Source organism: Parasteatoda tepidariorum, chromosome 2 (assembly GCF_043381705.1).
Source record: "Parasteatoda tepidariorum isolate YZ-2023 chromosome 2, CAS_Ptep_4.0, whole genome shotgun sequence".
In the NCBI taxonomy this organism is placed as follows: Eukaryota; Metazoa; Arthropoda; class Arachnida; order Araneae; family Theridiidae; genus Parasteatoda; species Parasteatoda tepidariorum.
In genome coordinates this window covers 85716445-85740604 of record NC_092205.1, presented here as the reverse complement: position 1 = coordinate 85740604, position 24160 = coordinate 85716445, and the positions used below count along the sequence as shown (strand labels likewise).

Here is a 24160-nt window from a genome sequence, read left to right as displayed (position 1 = left end):
CTAAATAAAATATACAAGAATTTTTATACATAAATGTGATCCATGATTTCTTGAACTTCTGGATCTTCGTTTCCGAATCACGGTTAACGAAAAAATCCGGAATTCAGATTTTTTTCCGGAGCACAATCATCTCTGCCAATAGTATGATTTAAAACCTACCACAAGTTTAATTGATTATCCATAAAAATGAAATAAAAGCAAAACATCTTGCATTTCAGAAAGTAAAGATATTTGGTCAAGTTTCATTAAAATATAGCAAATAAAAAAAAAAAATTAAATAAAAGAATAGCCATTGATTTGTTGCTGTAATAAAATAAGTATATTTATTATTTATGCATCAAAAAATAATAAATGTACCTTACCTCCTTCAAATGCATCAAAGAATTCGTCGCAATCGGTATCTTGGTAATGGGGTGAATTCGGGGTAGATTGGAAGGGACTCACGATAGATTTCTCAAGCTCAAGATGTTCTTGCGCCAGGGCATGCAATGCATCTTGTAGGACTCTAGATCTTTCTTGCTCCTGCTTCAATTGCAACATGCGGACCTAAAAAAGATATTAAATTCTGATTTATAATATTCATAAATTATGCAACATGTAAAGCAAGACCTAAAATACTGAAAGGCTAAGTGGTTCATTCTTTGAACATAAGATATTTTTAGTAAGGAATAATTAAGCATATTACAAAGTCTCGGATTTATTTGCAGAATCAAATATTCAAAACACTATAGTACATATGATTTAGCTTCTTAAAATGGTAATTTGAGACTAAAATTTTCATGAAAATTTTTGGACCAATCTAATATCTTTTTGGTTTCTGACCATTACATGGAAATAAAATTACTAAATGCATATTCTGTAATTTAAGTTACAGATCTAATTACTTATAATCAATTATTTATAACTAATAGCTTAATTATTAATTATTGAGTTAATAATTATTTAATTATTTTGTAATTAATATTCTGTGTATGAAATGCAAATCCAGGAATTTTTTTAAAATTTCCATTAAGTCTAATATAATAATAATAAAAAAAATTTTAAGCTAGATGATGAATACCTGTTCTCTCAAAAGAGGTAAAAGTTATGTGAAAATATGTGTTAAGCATAACATTGCTGGAGGAATTTATTAACTTATGTGAAATTCCATATGTGCTTTAAAAAATGTTACTTTAACAAAAAGGAGTAAGTGAAAAATAATTTAATTTTTATTACTATATGAGCGCGTTGTAAAAGAATATAGCATAGAATTTAGTACAATAACACACAAAAATTTTGTCACGTTTTTTTCATAGCGATTTTATGATTTGAATAACTTTTAATAAAAATAATGAAATGAAACAATAAAAATGAATGTGACAATAAAAATAATGAATATTTTTCTCAAAAAATATCTTTCCTGTAGTAACACTCCTAAAAAAATCTGAATATCATAAGCAAAAATAGAAAGCAGCACAACAAGCAGATAATAATTTTGGAAAGCTGTTATACCCTTTGCAAAAGAAAGTTGCAGAGTTTATCAACAAAGAATTTCGTAAATATTTCTACTGGCTTTGTATGAAATGAAATAGAATCGTTATTTTGTTGAAAATAATGAAAGTCTTCTTGATATCATAAAGGTCTATTCTTATAAAAAAACTGGCTCTTTAGTTATAACACTTGTCTCCCTATTCTTCAATGAAAGGGATACTAATCAACTTATTTCTTTAATTAATACAAAAAAAGCAATGCAATAGTTAACTTAATAAAAAAATTATGCACCAACTATTTAAGAAAAAAAAAACAATAAAAAAAATTTTTTTAAAAAAATTTTAATACTTAAAATATCAAATTAAGACTAATTAAGACTGAAATTTATTAAAAACTTAAAAATATTTTTCACAGAAAATAATGCACAAAGATAAAAATAAAATTTTTTACCTCTTCCTGTTGAGCGAATACTGTTAGACAATGTGATAAACTAGAAGAAACTTTACGCCCTGATTCAATCAAATTTCCTGCATGAGTATAAAGAGTAGAATGTAAAATTCCATCATAAAATGTAGATTTTGTATGGTCAACATTTGTTTTCTCCAGAGATGATTTCAAAGAATCTAATCCTTTTTCAAAAACGTGCAAATGGGCTTGAGCAGTCTGAAATATAAATCAAAATTTTGAAACAATAGCTCTGAAAATTTTATTGATCAAATAAAAAAAATTTCTATTGATTTTAAGCATAAAAAAGTAAAGAAAGAAAAGAATAATGTTGAACTATCAAATGATATATTTCAAAACAGTGAATGCAATAAAAGGCAATATGTATAAAAATAAAGTCCTTTATTTTTAAATTTAGATGCTTGCATTTGATAATTTCTGAAAAAAAAAAGATCAAATAATACTAAAATTAATAAAACCAAGAGAAACTTTAATATCTAAGAAAAAATAAAAACTTATTTCTAATATTTAAATAAATGAAATCAGGGTATAATTTTTGATGTAGGAATTTAAGTGAAAATAAATTCAAAGATAATTCCATGTAAAAATTATATTTAGCTGTTTTTCCTTTTTTCATAACGGTCTAAAAAATTAAGATTTAAAAAACATACAAATTTTTTATTATTTTAACTATGTAATTTTAAATGACAAAATACAGAATTTGAACAAAGTTGGTCAAATAGTTTTTGAGACTATGTGGTTTTTCATGACTATGTGGTTTTCAGGTGTAATGAAGAATATTTTTTGTCACACAAAAATTTAAACATCAAAAAATATTAAAGCAAATTACTAAATCAGATTCCATATTAGATTAAAAAATTCCAATTTAAAAAATTATTTTAGTTATAAATAAAAAAATTTCTATATTTTAAGAATATTTTAGACACTAATAACATTAAAATAAAAACTGAAATAAGTAATTTTTAAAGCAAAATTTTAATTTTAATTTTAAAAACTTATCACATACTTGAAGCTTGTCTTGCATTGTACCGATAGGTATAATATCTTCCTCATCTTCTGGGTCTGAGTCAGAAAATCCTTGTTTTAAATAATGGCTGCTGAACTCCACATGTTCAGTTATTGCAATAATCCATTTCTAAAAATAAATTTATAATAATAATAATAAAGTTAAAAAAAAAAACGTAGTAACTTTTATTTTATGAATGACGGCAGCATATTACAAACCTGTCTATCAACTTGTTGATTATGTACATAAGGCACGCAAAATCTTTGGCGGGTATTGTCGGAGAAAATTACTGTAAAAACAGCAATATCTGCATTGTCAATCTGAAATTAAAAATACATTTAAATCATATGAATTACAATTAAATTTAATATTTCCGATTTTTAAAGCAATTTTTTTTTTTAATAATTAAAAGCTGTATTTTAGTTTTGTCTTTAAAATAATATGTTAAAAAAGAGAAATTACAATACCAACAAATTTTAAGATATCTTTAAAAATGTTTTAAAGTTAATTATTACGTTCATATATCTGTTGTATTTAATAGTAAGAAATTAATATTTCAACTGGGGAATGAACTTTTGTTCAACTTTTACCACAATGGGAAATTTTTTCTTCATAGTTACAAATAATATCAAGTAATTTCCATGACGAAATTTTTTTATGTTCATTGCAGAAGTAGTTTGATAAGGTAAAATATTTCATTATACACAATAAAAAGGTTAAATTGCAAAGGAAATTATCAAATGTAAAAATGTATAGTTTACCTGAGATTTGGCACTATCAAGATATTTGTAACCTTTACGCCTGGTTCCAGTAGTAGAATCTGCTCTAAAATAATTTACAAAATACATTAGCAAATTTCTCAAAACATTATAAGGATTTCAATGGTAAATTATTTATATAGTCAATATTACAGTTTGAAAAAAATGTAAAAAAATACTGTTGAAAATGTTTTAAATATGTCAATATCATAAATTAAAATTGTAACAATTTTATATTACTAATATATATACTATATACAGTAGAACCTCGATCAATTGTTTTTCAAGGGACTATTCATTATGAACAATCGATAGAGAAAAACGAATGCAGGTTAACTCAAAATATCAAATAGCTATTAAAAATTTACAATAAGTAAAAAAATTTTTTTGTTGAAATATTATGTACATCCTGCAAAAGTATTTACGATGCAAAAGGATAAATAAATTTATTCACTTATTTAAAATATTTGTAAATTTTGGTTCTCTTTTTCCACAATGCAAACAATAAATTTTTAATATTTGTCACAGATTGTTGTTTATTTTCTGAAAAATTGTGTGAACATGAAAAGTTTCTAATTGTTTTAAAAGCTTTGAGGAATTCCCCTAATGTTTTCCCTAATTGGTTTTGTTAAGTTTCGTCTTCATCGGTATCACTTCTTTAACTTCAGCAACCCTTTTTTCAACTTAGTCAATAAAATTATGATAAGCAATTAAATAGTATTGCTTTTACATAATTTTTCGACAGGTGAGTAAGAAAAAAAATGCACTAACTTCATTGCGATTGAAAGACTTTAGGCAATGTAAAAAGCCACATTATCAAATTGTTCAGCAAGGCATTTTTGATGAAAAACATGATTTTCATGTAGTAAATAAGAAGTTGTGTCACTGCTATTTAATGGAAATTTATACAGTTAATTGATTAGCCACTCTATTACCTCAACCCTTCAATAATATAGTTTGGCATCTTATTTTTCATATACAGTCTGTGATATCGATTATGGTCTCAATGCTACACAAACATTTGTCACTAGTTCTAGATATTCATAGCAAAGGCTATTGGTACAATTGGTAATAGATTCCTATTCCTATCCTATTTTACTGCCTTTATAACTAGAATTTTAATATTACTTAAACTACTAACTCAGGAGATGTATATTTTGAATAGATAGAAAAAAAAAATACCTGACATGATATGTGTATAACTAGAAGCTGAGGTAGTTAAAATTTAGAATTAATAGAGGGCAGTCTTATAACAGCTGTGATCAGATGAAACTACAATTTCAAATGCAAAATTTTCAATCTGTACACTATGTTTAATTTAATGACTTAAACTATCATTGTTCAAAAACTCCCAATTAATTATAATTTTTTGTTACATAATATTAAACTCTCATATTTTTAACATGACAGCATGTAAAATAAAGGTTTATTTTCCTATAATATAGTTTGCAATTAGGTGTAGTTCAAAATTAGGAGAAAAAATCCTTAAGGTCTAAATTTAAAATATACTTGCTAATATGAAGTGCTAATAAGAATTTAAAATACATTTGCTAATAAGAATGGATATTTAATTAAACATTACTTCAATATTTTAGATAAATATCATAAAATATTTGATCAAATTAAGTATGTTCTGCAGTCAATTTCTACTTTCCCCATCTCCATATTAACTCGTGGAAAATTATATGAATCCCAATTCCTTGTTTATGAGTTTGCAAGTAAGAGTTTGAAATAGATTTTGTTTTTTTTTCTCACTAAAATACTATTTCATGAGTTTCATAACATACATTTCAAGAAATAAGTTTTAAAAAAAATCAAATTAGTTAGCTAACTAATAAATAGAAAATCTGTGTTCATTTAATTCTTTACAGGTTGACATGGAAAATGAGGAAGCAATCCCACCCTTATTGATATTTTATATGAATTAGTTAATTCTTCCTAACAAGAATTAACACTTCTAAACAGTGTAATACACTAAAGTACATGCTTATGGAAATTACATACTATATTTAACTTATTTGAAGGTATTAGAACATATTTCAGTAATAATAAAAAAAAATTTAAATTTTAGTACAATAACTAACTAACTCAGTGGCGCGACAGCCCATTAAGAGGGCCAAGGCCGACTGTGCCCATCTCAGTTTTCTTGACCTTGGGCTCTGGGGTGCAGGAGCATATGTTCCGGTCAGGTGGTCAGCCGAACGCGGAACCCCCAGTGTTAGTTCCCAAGCATGCTTGGTACTCATTTTATCGACCCACTGAAGGGATGAAAGGCTGAGTCGGCCTTGCCCGGCTCAAGGATCGAACCAAGGACCTGTGGCACGGCAGCGCAAAGCGCTACCACTCAGCCACCGGGCGTCATTTTAGTACAATATGACTTATAATAAAATAGTAAATAAATATACTTTTTGTTTTAAGTACATGCTTATGGAAATTACATACTATATTTAACTTATTTGAAGGTATTAGAACATATTTCAGTAATAATAAAAAAAAAATTAAATTTTAGTACAATATGACTTATAATAAAATAGTAAATAAATATACTTTTTGTTTTAATAAATTCACAAAAATAACTCACAGTTAGATAGATACAAATAATAAACCATTTCAAATCTTAACTTTCATTGTAAAAATAGTTATAAATCACAGTTTCTTACCGAGAATTAAAAAATGACATTACACCTTTCTCTAATACTGTATACACATCTTTCCATCCTAAAAATCGACTTTTCTGAAATAAAGTAACATTGAGCATTTCAAATACACGAAGATATGATTAACGCAAGCAAAATGTAAGACATAGTATTTAACAAAAAAAAAATTTTTTTTTGTTTACAACAAACAAATCAGTGTTATAAAAAAAATTTTGAATTATAGTATTTTTACCATACATAGAGCTTCTTAGTACAACAGCTATTTTATCTGTAATTTATTGGATGGAGTTTTTTGAGAAGGGAAAAGTATGCAAAAAATTATTCTAGTGGCTTGATAGAAAAGGAATCCAAATACGCAACACATTACATGATGATTTAGCACAATGGTTACAACTTGGTAGTTAGGACAAATAATAAGGATTGAGTGTCAACCCATGATAGGAAATGCCATTGTTCATCACCAGAGATGACTACCTGCTATTGACTGGCTGTTTGTGAACATTTGAAGAGGTGCTTTAATTTATCGAAATCGTCTTAATTTCAGATTAATTCTATATTTTCTAATAATTGTTAACAAAAATTGCATTCAAATCAGTACAGATTTAATTGTTTAATTATAGTTTTTTGATTGGCAACTAACTTGCTGAGCTTGCCAAAATTGTAATTAAGGATAACACAGCATTTCTGAGCCTATTTGAATGTAGTTTTAAACAATAATTATTAGAAAATATAAAATTAACATGTTCCATTCCTATAATTTGTCTTAAGCTCCCTTCAAGTTTGTAACCTCAGTGCTGAATAACCCTTTGTTTCAGAAAATTTTCACAAAAAAAACAAGCATTAAAATTAGATTTTATGATGCAACAAAATATTTCATACTACATCTACATAAGTGTTTTATCCCATTTCATGTCTGCCTTGTTGTAGATTCATGCAATTGAATTAAAGAATTAAATATACACCTCCTTGTGTTTCTTTTAATTAGACTGAAATTTCTCTCAATTAAACTTTGTTTCTGTGATCCAACATATTTTGCACCCCTGGTGTTAAAAGTAAGTTTTAACTCCTATTTGCAGCAAACAAAACACACCATAACTTATTAAGTTATATTAATATATTCATAAACTTTACATGCCTATTTTAATAATATTTCATACTTTTTAATTTTCGGCAACTATTTGTGAAATTTTAATGGTATCTATGCATCATAAGAATAGAATGCTTTCATTTAAAATTTTCTATTAAACAGTAAAAATAAGACAATAAAGTGAGAGAAATCACATTACCGAAGAAAAAAAAACTGAACAACAACAAAGAATAACAAACTGTAATTCATAAAACAAATAAAAATTTCATGCAATTGAAGGTAAGGATAAACTGTGCAATGTGCGATTAACTAGCATATATGAAAATCTTTTAGCATAGTTTGTGTAATACTTAAATATATTTTGTATTGTGACAAACCGCACACTTCATTTAATAGAGTTAGAAATAAAAGTTAAAAGCTTCAGTTAGAAATAAAATTTAGGTTAAAATTTGTTGACAAAAACTAATATCTTATATTTCAAAAATAAAATATACCTGATTAAGCTTTATAAAAAGAATTCATCAACATAAAAATAATGCCAAATAGTAATATTAATATCTCACATAAAGCTTTTTTATATAAAAAAAATCTATTTGTATTGTACTGAACGTAGAAGAAAAAACAGAATTGGTAATACTCTACCAAACTTGAACAACATTACCTATTCAAGGTTAGGAAATCAAACTTTTATAAATTATAAGACTGGCAACAACAACAAAAATATTTCAACAGATATATGTACTTTAAAATACAGAATACTATCAAAATTTATTTAAACACCCGCAATGTTTACTGAACTCTATTAACACTCCACCTAATAGTTTCGCGAGAAAAATTGTATTGTAAATCTTTTGCAATACGCCATTTTCATATAAGCTAACAAAAGGAAAAGCAGTTTTTTTAAAATAAGAAAGCTACCAGTTTAAATGTCAGAAAAATCTAGAGTTCAACAAGATAGTTAGACAAATGAAATAAGACTTACTCTCAACAGTAGTCCTTCAAATCTGGAAGCAGTTTTTTGAAAGTGTTTAACAGGTTGTACTCCAAGAATTTGCTTCATTTGCATATTAAGAGCTAAGTCAATAGCTAATTGGCCTAAAAGTTGAAAACAAATAAAATAAGTAACAAAAACAAAACAGAAATATGAAACTATACAATTATTTTTTAACACAATATTTATACGAGCCTCTTAAATTTTTAAGAGATGTGTTAATTCCATTTTGTAGTAACAGAACAGCTACTTCTTTTTTCCCTCTGTATGCAGCACAATGTAATGCAGAATTCCCGAGAGAATCAACACAGTTGATATCAGGTGGATTATCACTTTTGAGCTAAAATATGAAAATATTTTTCTTTAAAATGACAATAATTTTTATCCTAAACTAAAACTAATAAAGTTTCCAGATTTCATGCATTTTAATCTGAAGAGCAAAGCATTAGTTATCCATTTAAATTAAACTTGAACAGATAAAATAAAATTTTTTAACAACATTAGTTGACAAGCAGAGTCCCTAATGTAACTAATACTGAATTTCTTGCAATATATTTTGCTATAAAACCTAGATCAAATTTTTCGAAAGTTAACTCATACGAGATAACTTCTTCAAATCCAATCCAGTTTATATAAAAACGAAAGAATTAATTTTTTTCTATATACAGAACAAATAACATTCAAAAATAAACCGCTGTATATTTTTAAGATAACTTCATAATTTTGTTTTATTTTCACTTCAATCAATTCAATATTTTTTATCATATTGAGAAAAAAATAAATCAAGCTCATACAGTTCACTGCTAAATAATCAAAAGGAATGCTACTGAATGCATATCATAATATTTAAACCAGATAATTTGTACAAATTAACTTAGTTGATCTATTTCCCACCTTCACAGTTTATTGAGCCTTTTTTCTTTATTATTCTTTCAAAACTAAAATGTTTAACTATTTTTATTCTGTTTAAAATAAAAACAAACTATTTCAATCAAAGTCACTTTTACTTTAATTCACAAAAATTATTCATAAATGTTTTTCTTCCTTTTAACTAGAAATTTTATGACCAAATTAAGAAATCTCCTAAATTTCTCTGAGAATTTCTAAGCATGCTTTTATTTTTCCATTTATTATTTGATTTGTTGAGAGTATATATTAGCTGATACATTTATTTCTGAAAGACAGATTTTTCTTTTAATTAGTTATCATTGGTAGAATAAAAGTGAAATAAAGTGACTAATCAAATCTTTTAAATAGGACATGCACATCAAAAAAAATCCTTAACAGAAATGACTGTGAAATTTTCATTCCTCACTATTTTTCATGTTTTAGGCAATACTGAAAATGATACATTATTAAACAAAAACTAGAAAGAATTTATAAAAATTTTTTTTTATCTAGCACTACAGTTTGAATAAGCATTCTTACTAGATCTTCAAATGGTACATTATTACACAAAAATTATAAAGAATTTATAACAAAAAAAAATTTATCTAGTACTACGGTTTGAATAAGCATTCTTACTAGATTTTCAATGGTATCTCTATCACCCTCACGAGCTGCTTGCAATAACATTGAGTTTTTCCTTTCAATATCAGCATTTTCAGCACCTGGTTAATAGATCAGAATTAAACATGAGCACCAATTCATAATCATAAGCACAAAGATATAAACACTAAAATATACCTTTAAGGAGTTTAATTATTTCATCATTATCACAAATGCTTCGAGAAGTTTGACCTTCACTATTCCTAATAAATACATCTGCATTTTTTGATAGCAACAATAATACTAATTCCTAAAAAATAGTTTTAAAAAAACTAAGTGATAGAACAATGGAAGAAAACTATGCAACATAAATTAAAATATTCTAAAAAATCTTTTTATTACATGAACACAAAGTTAGTTCAAATTCTAAAATTGATGAAGGAATTGTAATGAAAACCTTGATCAAAGGTTAAACAAGACACATGCAGACAAGAAAATGACAAAAAAAACAAACAAAAAAAAATCAGTTTTGTGGTTAGATAAAACTGAATCTTGAAAAATCAAATTTCAGTGAAAATAGTGGTAAAAATATAAACAGTGACATTTTATTAGACCAAAACAAATAAAAATTTTGAGAATTATGTAATGAATTTTGACTAATTGCTATTTTATGAACTTATTTCTAATATTCAAAAACTATAATTATTAGACGTTATCGTTACCCTTTGACCACATATTGTAACATGTGACTTTTTTAATTTATTACAGGGTGCATAGCCAGTTTTTCAATCAAAAAATAAGCACCTTCTAAGTATTTTTCAAGAACTCAAATTAATCACCTTCCAAAAAAATCATAGTTAGGATCTGCGCAGTAACAAAAATTATTTTTCCGATCGTTTAAAGTACTTAATTTATAAACATAAAATCAATAGAATTCAAAAACATTTTAAAAAACTTGTCATAATCATGATAATATAACTAGTTTCTGATAAACATTGCAGAGAAAATTGTGAAAATAATGAATATTTTGTAATTTAGAACAACAATCGTACGGCAAAGAAAAAATCTCTTTTTAAAAGATAGAAAATTAAAAACTTTTTACAAACCCCAAATAAAAAAAAAGGCACCTTAAGGGTTCTTAAAAAACGTAACTCAAAAATAAGCACCTTTAAGCACTTTTTAAAAGCGCTATGCACCCTATATTAGGATGAACATGCAGATTGTTTTCAATTGAATTGCCAAATGAAAATATATGTCCTAAATTATTAGGAATAAAATTTCATTGAAATTGATAATAATAAAAAACGTGAATAACATGAGAACAACAAGTCAAAGAAAAAATCATTGATATAAAAAAGATGCTTCATTGAACTAAGAAGTGTGTTCTTAATGTGTGAAGAATATATATGGAAAAAAGCATTCTGCAATAGCCTGTTATGGAATCAGGTGTTACGGAGGTTGAGTTACCACAATTTTGTGACCAACAGTGTGATTGTGGCAATGTGTTCAGCATCGCTTACAAGAATACATCGCTTACAGTGCACAAAATAAAAAACGGACCTACCCTGAATAACTTTTGATCTAATTATCGGATCTTTAAGTTCTAGGACTGATTCTTAATGGTTCGAGCAGGTGATTTCAAACATGCTAATTAAACACAATCTTACATCACAAATGTCTGAGAAGAAATGAAGTACAGGAAATGACATGTTGCTGTAATGCAATTATAAATACTGGAATTATGGCACACCTGTGAGTTTGAACACATATTGGATAATATTGGCACATTTCCTTTTTTGACTACATCAAAGAGTCTGGCGATTTATCTTTATCACACACCATAAATCATAGCTTCCCAATAGTTTTTCCATAACTTAAATGATTCAAAAAAATAAAAATAATTAATTTTTTAGGTGAAATAGCAAAGAGTAGATTTTCATATCTGAATATTGCAGAAATATTCGTCTAAAAATGTGCATGCCTTGATACTGTTTCATTTTTAATTCTTGTGCTATGTGTGTGAAGTGTGAGTGGCAAAACCCTTCTGAAACAATTACTGAAATATATACAGGGTGCATAGCCAAGTTATTCAACAAAAAATAAGCACCTTTTAAGCACTTAAAAAATATTTTTAAGCACTTTAAAAAAGTATCATAACTAGGCAGGGTTGGAAAGTTTTTTACTATTGACGGTTTTTATCTTGTTTTAACAGTCATGTCAACAACAAAAAAAAAAACTTTTGGCATTGTTTTTGACAATTGTCAAAAATCATGAAAGTTTAAATAATGTAAAATGAATGGCATTTTATTCGCTACAGACTAACAATACGGCAAAATAGATTGGGGTTCAAATCATTTTAAGAATGTTGAATAGAACAATGCGAACTGTCTTTTTGCTTAATTCATAGCGAAAATCCACATAGTTAAGAAAAAATCTCATTTTGAAAAAAAGAAAATTAAGCACTTTTCAAAAACACCCAATCAAAAAAGCATTTTTTGAAAACACTAAGCACCCTGATATATGTATAATTAACCAGTTCGCCATTGTTTAAGTTACAGACGACAAGTAACTTTTTTATGATCTCTATAGCAACAAAAAATAAACATCTGCTTTGTATTCAAAAGATAAGATTCAATTTATTACCTCTCGACCTGTATATGCAGCTTTATGTAGAGGAGTGTCACCAGTATCATTTAAAACATTGACATCTGCTCCATGCTATGCAAAATTAACAAAATAAAAAAAAATTAAAAAGATTTCACAAAAAAATGGAGAAAAAAAAACATTTACACAGAATGGATAGTAAGCACACAAGAGTAATAATTACACAAGAAATGTCACATACAAAATGAAAACAATTATAAGATGCTTTATAACTAATAAATTTTGCAGTTTCAATAATTTTTTATTTGCATAATTTTGCAATTGCATAATTTTGTTTTTAATGTGTGTATGTTAAAGTTAATAAAAAACTCAATAACATTGGTATAACTGAATTGCTACTATCTACAGCAGAGTGCAATCTAATATTTTTATTGAATTTGGTTTACACCAATGAAGGTATTAAGACATATTTGACTTTGATACATAATAGAGACAGATTGATAGTTGATATTTAATTAGTAGATTTTGTTATGACACTCAGATTTAGAGATAACCAAAAACTTCCAATCGTAGTGTGCATATAAAACTAATGAATAGTAATGTCACCAAGAAAAAAACTGAATGACATGGCCGAATTCTCTTCAAAATTTTTAAAGCTATCAGCTGAGAGTGGAATTATTCAAAGCCACAGTAAATAGGAAAAATTTGTTTATTTAAATCATATCAACCATTTTAATTCAATAAATTAGAATACAATTGTCATTTAAATCACTTGGAAATTTTGCTTGATACAAATACAGTAGAGAAACGATTGTCCGGAACGATTGGGACCATCGCGATTCCGGATAACTGATTTTTCCGGTTTTCTGAATCGCTACAAAATGCCGTTTTTTTTATAATGTTTATAAAACGAAACTAAAAAATAATTTTGAAATAGTTTTAGAAATAATAATAATGATTTTTCCGGTTTTTTGAATCGCTACAAAATGCCGTTTTTTTTTAATGTTTATAAAACGAAACTAAAAAATAATTTTGAAATAGTTTTAGAAATAATAAAAAATGATAAATAATAATACTGATTTTTCTGGTTTTTTGAATCGCTACAAAATGCCGTTTTTTTTAATGTTTATAAAATGAAACTAAAAAATTATTTTGAAATAGTTTTAGAAATAATAAAAAATGATAAATAATAATACACTTAAGTTTAAATAAGGAAAGAAATTATGAAATAAAAATTATATACAGGCTTATATATGTTATTATTAACATGAATAACATATATAAGCTATTTGTGCTTATGTGAGATTCGTCTACAAGCGGCTTTTGATCCGTCCTCTAAAGCAGTTCTTTTGTCAACTCGATACGCTGTATGCTCTAAATAACAAAATGGGCTCAAAATCTTGCAAGAAAAAAAAAAAATTTTAATGGAAGAAAATTAATTTCCGGTTCCGAATTTCATTCCAGTTATCTGGTTTTCCGATTTCCGGATAAGAGGTTCTGCACTGTACTGGAGATTCTCCATTTCCACAGTAGAACCTCCCCCCTTTTTTTAAATACTAAAATTTCAATTTCAGCTTAAATACAGTATTTTTCCAAATAAGTCCACTTGATAAGGGGAGTAAAGTATAAATAAAATTACATTGGGAATTAAGTATGGAAAATAACAAACTTACTTTAATAAGACTTTCTACAATTTTGTCATGTCCAAAATAACAGGCAAGATGCAGTGGCCTCCAGTCATGATTTCCTTAATTGAATACATATTATTTTGAAAATATACATATTTAAGTTATTTAAAGGATTAACTTATTCTAAATTAAAAAGCAATAATAACTTTTTTTAGACATCTAATGCAAGACATTTAAAATATCAACATATTAGTTTAAATTTTAAATGACTTTCTTGTAAAAAAAAAACTTTATAACAATCTTCTCAATATAAATATACAAAAAAGAAGTACAGAAATCAGAAGAAGAAATCCAAGGAGTATCCAAAATTTTAAAAACTTATCAAAAATTAAAAACCTTTGTGTAAAAGATAATAAGACAGTTTTTTTTAAAAAATTAAAAAGCAGTTATTATACGGAACTCGCAAAAATGTATAGTTTGCATATTTTTTTCTAGCCCTTTTGAAATAAATTTTGACTTTGTCAAACTTCACCAAGAAAAATAAAGTTATCACTTTTACACATAAATAAATTTTCCAGTTTCAAATATTTTAATAAATCTAATATTTTAATAACAGTACAAATGTTAAAGATTAACATAAAAACCTACCAAGCTTATATTTTTAAATTTGAATACATAAGAAAATCCAAGGAATTTTATTTTAAAAAAAATAAGAGTAAATTATTGATTAAGTTTGCGTGTAACATGTAAAATTAAAATTATTTGCTGCTATTTTTTTCTTCTAACTTTTACAATTCATTTTTTTTTTCTTTTAAAGTTTTTCTTAAACTGTTAGATTTTGACAGCTAAGTCATATCACTTATTTTCCCTGTTTGGACAGTAAATTCATCAGCGTACTTAGTAAGTTCATCTATGCAACACAATAATCTAAGGAGTTTCTAAGGACTAATTTAGAAATCTAAGTAGTTCCAAGTACTCCTTGGAGACTTTTTTATTTCCAAGGAGTCTGTAAATAAGCATAAAGGACAGACAATTAATCTTGAATTGAGATGCTATAATGTTAAATACATTTAATTTTAGTGACATCTGTTTTATTTTGATATTTTTCCCCACTATATTTCTTAAGCAATAATTCAAACATTCAGCAACTTATGCTGCATTGACTTTTGAAAATTCTTAATAGCTAAATTCTAATTAGAACACTAAAACTTTAAGAAAATATAAATGTATGTATGTAATATTATATATAAATATGTATACATATATATACAAATATATATATTTGAATATATTTGATATAATATGATTTTTAAGCAACAAGGAGTCTAATAATTTAATGGAAAAAAATTATTTGTACTTTTCTATTTTGTTGGCATAGGTGTTAAAATGGTAAAAGCGAAGTCGTTAGGTGCAATTACAATCAACTGTTTCTTTATTTAATTTTTTTATTTTGGTGACAGCTATTCTTTTAAAAAAATAAAATAGCTGAATTTATTTGCTCGGGAAACATGAAGAACTAGGTACTAAAAAAAAAAAAAATTTACTTTGATTATTACTTAATTGATGGTATAAGTTTACATTTTTCAGAAGTACTGATGAATTTAGAAAATGCTTTAAAACTGTTTTAGTTTAGGATTCTTTTTTATTATAAAAAATAAGAACTTTAAAATCCATATACCTTTACAATTGATATCTAAATCTATTTCATTTTTATGAAACTGGTCCAAAAGCAAGACAGCTAGAGGTAAGTCTCCAGTCCTTGAAGCAAACAATAATTTTTCTTCAGGTGACTTGCAGGACCGCAAAGATTCTGATTTGTCATCCTCAGACATATCCTAGATACATATGTAATTTTTTGTTAACATAACATATTTTTATGAATAAATAATTCTATAATTGGTAGATTAAAATATGATATAAATGTTTTAAAACAGGTTTGATAAATAGTGATAAGTTAGCGTATGAAAACAAATAGGTAATATTTTATAATAAATAGACGCACAATAAATAGATGTAGATTAAATAGGTGTTCTATAGATAATGCTAAATAAAAGGATGTATTATAGGTAATGTTTAATAAATAGAGGCAAGATGGATAACATTCAATAAATAGACATAAGATGGATAACGCTCAATAAATAGACGTACAATAAGTAACCTCCAATAAGTAGATGTACGACTGGTAATGTTCAATAAGTAGATGTATGACTGGTAACGTTCAATAAATAGATGTTTAATAGGTAATGCTCAATAAGTAGTTGTACAATAGGTAATGTTCAATAATTAGATGTACATTGGATAACATTAAATAAATAGCGCAATAGGTAGCATTCAATATATAGGTGTATAATTGGTTTAGTATTTCAACAAGGAAAATTGTTAATTTTATTTTATTCAGATAATACTGAACTTGAGCTATAAGAAGCAAATCGCACAATAATAGGTTAAGTTCAATAAATAGGTACACAGTAGGTATTGTTCAATAAATAGGTGTACAATATATAATGTTTATAAAGAAGATAACTATTATTTTAACCTGGGAATACTAACAATTATTTAAATGTGCATTGAAATGATTTAAATGTGCATTCTTGAATCAATTTTTTAAAAAAATGAATGTTAATAAAACACTCTACTTAATTTCTTACACATTGAATTCTTGTTTAATACGATTTCTTTTTAAATATATTAATAAGTTATAATTTTTATTCAATAATTTAAAATTTAGCGAAAATAAACACAAGTTACAAAAATCGGCAAAAAATATTAGGGCCATTCTCCTGTTATGCACGGGACATTTGCAGGCCTTTGAAGTTTATAAAAATAGCAAAATAATGGAGTAATTTTTTTTTTTTTTACAATTCAATTCAAAACAAGTCTGTTTCTTAAAGACTGCATAGAAAACAAATAAAAAATTAAAGTTTAAATACTTGAAAAGGGATTTAATATAGTCGTTATGCACGGGACTCAGAAAAAAGATTAATTTCTACCCTGACTCCTATTTTTCATAAACTCTGTGAATTTAAAACTTGTATATTGTCATTATATTTTTTTCTTAGCTGATAAATATTACTTCTATTAAATTATGCTGGATGTTTTCAAAATACATTATTTGATAAAATTCTAAATTTATTTTATTTGTGTTATGCACGGGACATACCTAATGTTATGCACGGGACATGTCTGCAATTTATTACACACGGAAGCATACACTTGATTTAATTATGTATATTTTGAAGTGGCAACACTAATTCATACTTTGAATTTAGTTCGGTGATCTGGATTAGAAGCTTTATAAATCATTATAAAGGATAATTACAACTGTATCGCCAAAGGAAGAAAACAGGGTTTAGGAATAATACACCATCAAGAAGCCAAATTGAAAATGCCTACAAGATTTATCAAGCTGTCGGAAAAGCAATGAGAAAATCATTAAAATCTTTACCTAAATCTCCAACCAAAAAAAAAAAAAAANGATATATGAAAAAAAAGAAGAAAATTGAAATGCTATAATATTTTTTCAGCTAAGGAAATAAATGTAAATATGTTGATTTTAACAAGAAAACTTAAAAAGTACAATGCTAAATTTTAAGAATTGATTCCATAATAAAAATTTAAATATAACTATTATTGTATCTGATTTTTTAAAATTTAACCTACGTACTTTATTATTGAATGAATTAAAAAAATGTACAAGTAAGATAAAAATTGAGGCTTCGAGTGTTTACAGTGGAGAATGGCCCATAGGGCAATGTTGTTGTTGTAGTTCATTTACGTCGCACTGGAGCTGCACAATGGGCTATTGGCGACGGTCTGGGAAACATCAATGAGGATGATCCGAAAACATGCCATCACAATTTTGATCTTCTGCAGAGGGGAAAATATTAGGGCAAAAATAAATAAAGATTCTGTTATAATATGCTTTATTTGAATGCAAATTGATGTGTTTGACACAATAATGTATTCGTATCTATCAAAGAATAAAGAAATGATAGTTAGAACATAAAGGCTTCAGAGGAAATAAAATAATAAAGACTGTTCGCTTTTTTTAATTTAAAAATAACTATAAATAAAATTAACAGTGGCACTTACAAAATATAATACTTGGCTTAAAGTCAATTGAACTAAATAAAATTAGGAATGATTTTTCAATAAATATTTAAAAATAAACTTTATGGAATTTACTTAGAGTCGCTGAGGTAGACATGAATTTATGCAAAACACCTTTCTAAACAAGAAAAATTGAAAATCACATTGTGTTTGTTTATATAGGGCGGAAACAGCTGACCCGCACATCCTCACAATCAGAAATCCGCTTCCTGTCCAATCACGAGATTTAAAATAACTTGCATACTATTTGAATCTGGCATCACATATATTTTATTTGACAAGTTTACTGCCTTAACTGCCACTGTCACTACTGAATACTGTCTGTAGTTTTTGTTTTTTATTGATATTGAATTTAGGTCTTTCTGTCTGCTAAAGTTATCATTTATTCATGGTTTAGAAGAAGATGGACGACGAGGCGTATGATTATTTGTTTAAGATTGTTATGATTGGTGATTGTGGTGTTGGAAAAACATGTGTTGTTCAAAGATTTAAATCTGGTACTTACGTAGAGCGTCATGGTAATACTATAGGTGTTGACTTCGCAATGAGAACTCTTGCAGTCAATAAGAAACGCGTTAAGGTTAGTTGCAATGTGCATAACCTAAAATTTTAAAACTTTCTTTTCTAATTTATTTGAAATTGTTATGTATAAATTGAAACAATTATAATGGCGCCTTTGAAAAATCAAAAGTAGATTTCTGTATTGTATGTAACTGTAATTTTTATAATGTTATGTAATATAAACCATAACATTCATTTAGCTGGAATATTTTCTTTATTTTTAAATAATGGCTCTACTTTTTTATAATAATGTACACGAAAGTTATTATGAGTTTTTATAATAATATATACGATGCTTTTAAATTTCTCTTGTTAAAAAGAGCTAATCTTTTAAATGATTGAGATTCATACAGTTTAAAATCACTAAACAACTATGCTTCAAACATAAGTGTAGCGTCGAGGGTTCATGTGCTCCCTTAATAATTTTGAGAAACTTCAGAACATTTAATAAACCCAAAAGGTATTTTATGGGTATTTCCATATTGCGATCTGTCATGCCAATTACAATTACCAAGGTGCTAAATGAATTTTGAACTTGCATTTTTTTAAAAAAAAAAAAAGGTTTACCAGAGAGCGTCTCTGAGTTATATACCCTTCAAGTTAATCCATTTTGGTGATTTCTTTCTCCTTTTTTTTTTGTAGTTTCTGGCAGGCCACTGCCTGGAAGTTACCAAACTTTGTTAATATTTTGCTGCAGATCACAACACAGAAATTTGCTTTTAATTGTTTTATTTAAATTGTTATTCATATCATGAAATATATGTTTTGCTTTAATTTTCTTCATGAAATATATTCTGCATTGTTAGTATTGTGTATTTTAAATATTGCTTAATGAAAAAAATTGTAGTTGATATCATTTTTTTCAGCTTCAAATATGGGATACAGCTGGCCAGGAACGTTTCCGTACCATTACACAGAGTTACTATAGAAGCGCTCATGGAGTCATCATGGCATATGATATCACAAAACATACAAGTTTTCTCCATCTTCCTCAATGGGTAGATGAGTTAAGAAATTATACTGAATCAGATGTACCATTAGTTTTAATTGGTCAGTTAACATTTAGTTTTCTTAGAAAATAATTAATTGAAAAAATTAGTTGTATTTCACCATCATCTGTGCGGCAGCCTGTAGGGTTGCTGCTGTAATACAGCTATTATGGTATAGCTTGAAAATTTTAATTTGAATGTATTCTGTATATTTGATTGCAAAAAAGGTGTGTTCTCTGCTAAGTAAATAAAATTTTGTGTTCAGTTGTTACACTGGTTTCAGGTGAAACAAATACAATGATTTGATAGTTAGCCCACAGTTCTGCTTGAGCTTAACGATCATCTGTTGGTTGCTTACAATTGTGTTAATTAAATTCTAGATTTACTTGCAAATAAAAAATACAATATTTTTCAAAACTAGGCTGTTACCTGTGCTTGATTTACTGTGAGGCCAGAGAGGATCTGACCTGGGCCCCCTAAATTTTACAAATGATTTCTTTTTGTGTTTTTCTCATTAATTCTCTTTTAAAGGTATGAGATAACGAAAAATTTCATAAATAATAGCTTAAATTTACTTACATATTATAATTTACTTATGTTACAAATAATTTTGAAGCATTTTATAAATAAAAACAAGTACATATGGTTTAAAGTTACAACCAGGGGGCCCTTGGCAATTGTGTGCCTAAAGCCCCTACATTTCTAAATTATGTCCGGGTTGTTACATTTAAAGTACTTTGTCATAAGCGCTTGTTTTAAACATGTTTAAAACATTAAATAAAAAAGTATGCTTTAAACACTTAAAAAAAACACGCAACCTATGTCTTTCGAATTCTAAAATTGATGAAAAATGTTTAAGACAGAAAAACCATCTTATTTTTTGTACAATAACAGTGTCTAATGTGGCAAGCAGTTTTTTTTTACGCTTACCCAATGCTGTGATTAAAAAAAATTACAAATTCTGAAATTTTTTGCTACTCCTTATTTTTTAATATAAATAATTTTTTATTTATTCATATGAGCTATAATTTTCTATTGCATAAACTATAATTAAATTATAATTTTCCATATTTATATAATTTATTTTTGTCTAATGTTGTACCGTTACCCCTCTAGCTGTGATCTCTAAATTTAACTTTAGTAACGGTTACCCAGGTTATACAGTAAGCAAGTATCGAATGAATTACAGGAAACTCTTAACATTTAAAACTCATTTTTATTGCAACTCTAAATCTTCAAAAAACATAATTCCACACATTTCCAAATACTAGCATGGGAATAAACACTTCCCTTTATACATTAATTAAAACAACATGCAACCTTAAAACACTCAAGCATAAACTTCAATTCATGCAGTTAAAAAAAACATTTAAGAAATAAAAACTGCATTTAACATTACTAAAAACACTTAAGACTTGGTTTGTGATGTCTATAAATCACACTTAAATACTCATTGTTCTCCTACCCAAAAAACACAACATAAACAGTTCAGAATTTACGGTAAATGATTCCTCTAAAATGTTAACGAAATAAAATTTAAAGTTTTATAAGTACCCAAAAGAATTTACTGTTCGCCCTCTGGAAACGCCCACCGGAATGGTAGATGAGCTCGTGGGCAAACTCCTCGGCTAGGATCTCAACATTTCTCCAGCTATTCTAACTTCATTATTAGGCTTAGGGATGTAGAAGGGGAACACCGGACTTCCAGCATAGATACGTTCGGACTTGGCCCACCGTCTCGAAGATATCGGCCTTCGGCTAATCACGGTCTCTCTTCCCGCTAGAGACTTCAGTTTAGCTTTCCTAAAAGTTCACGATCCACCATCTTCGAGGTGCTGTCACGGACCACCCTTCCTGCGGACAAGCTCCGTATCCTCCGGGTTACTCCCTCAGCCACACTCTTCACTTCTCTTTTATTCTCCCTTCAGCAAGGCGAAAGAATCTACATTGACCTGTTTACCAAATCCAGGGTCATCCTGCATCTGGCGGACGTCAGAACCAAAAAAAAAAAAGATCCCTGAGAAAAAACAGTCATAAACCCACTAATACCCTATAGAAGTTATAATACCATCCTCAATAAATATTAATAAATTTAGTTACCCAGATTTCGCCCCAAAAATCCCATTTTAAACGACTAATTCGAAATTTCCACACAAAAAATATCATTATTATGATTGAATTTAAACTTTACCATAGTGATGCCATCTACAGAAAAATAATCTATCTTTAAAAGTATTGAAAAAAAAACTATTATAAATTTCTATTTATTACAATGTTACAAGTATAAAAAACAAAATTCAAACAGCTGTGCTGGAAAGTTATCAAAAGGCCATAACAAATGTCCCTTTTTTGGCAAATATTGGGGATCCATGTTTTAGAGGGGACTCTTTAATAAGAGAAGAATAAGGAAATGGCCTGTGCTGCTTGGTTACACCATTAATTAGTCTCCAAAATTATGAAGTACCAAGCACTATTCTTTACCTATATGTTGATGTGGAGATGTTTATTTTATTATAAATAATAAATTGTTTATTTTGTGCAGGTAATAAGTGTGATCTTGAATCTGAAAGAGAAGTGCCTTTTGAAGAAGCTTTAGCGTTAAAAGAGCAGATTCCAGAGCTGGTAGCAGTGCTTGAAACAAGTGCTCGAGAAGATACAAATGTAGAAAAAGCTTTTGTCACTTTAGCTCTTGAACTTATGAAACGTTGCAATAATGGTTTCCCCTTACAATCTCAGCATAATGATAATTTATCTTCTATCAATAGCAGCAATATCACTGGCCCACGTAGTTCATGTTGTTCATGACAACCTTCAATTGTATGATTCTAATTAGACGTTTTCTTTTAGTATATGTTAAGATACAGAACTGTTTATTTTTTTTCAAAGAACAAATTTTTTCGTTTACTGTTGTTAACCGACCAATTGTCTATTGCACATCAGGTTTAGTTGCAGTTAATGAGTTTCTCTTTATTGCAACTGAACCTGATATGTTAACCTGAATAGTCAATGAACAGGTAAGGTGGCATATCACATTTGTTAAAGACTTGGTCGGATAAGTTATATTTATTTTTAAAAAGAATGTATTTAAGAATATTTTATTTGGTGTTTTTATTTAATTTCATTTTTCTTAAATTTCACTAGATTTTTTAGTAAATTATTTTATTTGAGAGTTAAATCTGTGAGAGATCAGAAATTAAAAAAACTAGGTATTATGAAATTCATTTATTTAGGAAACAGCATTTCATTAAGTTATCTTGTTCTAGCTTATTTAGATATGATGAAAATATTAAAAGCTTATACCTGCCAACTACTGTGAATTGTATAAAGTTTTTCTAAAAATATATCTTAACATTGTGTGTTATAGTATATATCTTAGGCTAACTGGATAGGACAAACAGCAGCTGATTTGATGCAACTGCATTATTTATGCTTTTAAAAAACCTATTTTCTATAAATAGTAATATTTACATCAAGATTTCTGCTGCTTTAGAATTGAAATTGGTTTAAATGTATTTGAGAAAAAATTAAAAACTTTTTATCTTTTGAAATCATTGTTGAACTCTGTGTTTGACTATTTAATTATTTTTAAAAATCTTTTGTGCTGTAATAAAACTTATTTTATGCATATATCGAAATAGTTAGGATGAATTACAAATACAAACAGTTGTTTCTTTTCAAAAGTAAATTTTTAAAAAAAAATCCATTATTTTTTATTTATTTTTTTATTAATTAACAAGCTTTATTTAAAACTTTATATGCTGTAATCAAGTTTCACTTTCTTTTATAGTATATAAGTATGTCCAAGTTACTTCGTCTTCAATTTTTAAATGCATGTCTCAAAGTAAATTTGTACAGAGTTGTGATTTTTTCCCCTGCCACAATAACTGTTCTTTACTTTTAGTAAAAATGATATTTTAATAAACCTCAGTTATTTGGGCCATAAGAAAATTGTGTTTTGCAGTAAGTATTTGATGGAATATTAAAAATGTAGTATTAAGTAAAATGTTAAGTAGAGGTCACTGCGTCCTAAAAATGTAATGATTTCCCATTTATTAACTTATTATTATATAAAAAATATGTTTTTTTTCCTTAAAAATAATTTATATTTAATGAAACCTTTACTATTGTTTAGATGAGGTCATGGTTAAGAGAATTAGTATTATGTATGTTATAATAAGCTTGATATACCTTAAAGTAATATTGATCTTGGCAATAAAAGGAANTGATTTCCCATTTATTAACTTATTATTATATAAAAAATATGTTTTTTTCCTTAAAAATAATTTATATTTAATGAAACCTTTACTATTGTTTAGATGAGGTCATGGTTAAGAGAATTAATATTA

General features: G+C 27.0%; 2 protein-coding genes across 3 annotated transcripts in view; one reads left to right on the top strand and one right to left on the bottom strand.

Moving 5' to 3' along the window:
* LOC107444361 (oxysterol-binding protein-related protein 1) overlaps window positions 1-18485 on the bottom strand; it is a 61818-nt gene extending 43333 nt beyond the window's left edge. Inside the window, exons 1-14 of one of the 2 annotated variants that reach the window (XM_016058475.4) lie at window positions 18247-18485; window positions 15833-15989; window positions 14200-14273; window positions 12566-12640; window positions 10121-10232; window positions 9959-10044; window positions 8630-8774; window positions 8426-8538; window positions 6360-6433; window positions 3703-3766; window positions 3160-3261; window positions 2942-3070; window positions 1921-2133; window positions 363-546 (exon numbers count right to left, since the gene is read on the bottom strand). In XM_016058475.4, the coding sequence (XP_015913961.1) occupies window positions 363-546; window positions 1921-2133; window positions 2942-3070; window positions 3160-3261; window positions 3703-3766; window positions 6360-6433; window positions 8426-8538; window positions 8630-8774; window positions 9959-10044; window positions 10121-10232; window positions 12566-12640; window positions 14200-14273; window positions 15833-15986 (1525 nt within the window). In that variant the 5' untranslated portion in view covers window positions 15987-15989; window positions 18247-18485. The remainder of the gene's footprint in view (window positions 1-362; window positions 547-1920; window positions 2134-2941; window positions 3071-3159; window positions 3262-3702; window positions 3767-6359; window positions 6434-8425; window positions 8539-8629; window positions 8775-9958; window positions 10045-10120; window positions 10233-12565; window positions 12641-14199; window positions 14274-15832; window positions 15990-18246) is intronic. The other variant, XM_043047983.2, reaches the window with a different exon arrangement.
* Window positions 18486-18561: 76 nt separating this feature from the next.
* Window positions 18562-23345, top strand: LOC107444362 (RAS oncogene family member Rab19). The gene is made up of 3 exons (XM_016058478.3): window positions 18562-18844; window positions 19692-19875; window positions 22357-23345. Exons 1-3 carry the CDS (start codon window positions 18668-18670, stop codon window positions 22617-22619), a joined length of 624 nt encoding a protein of 207 aa, XP_015913964.1. The 5' UTR covers window positions 18562-18667; the 3' UTR covers window positions 22620-23345.
* Window positions 23346-24160: the final 815 nt, after the last annotated feature.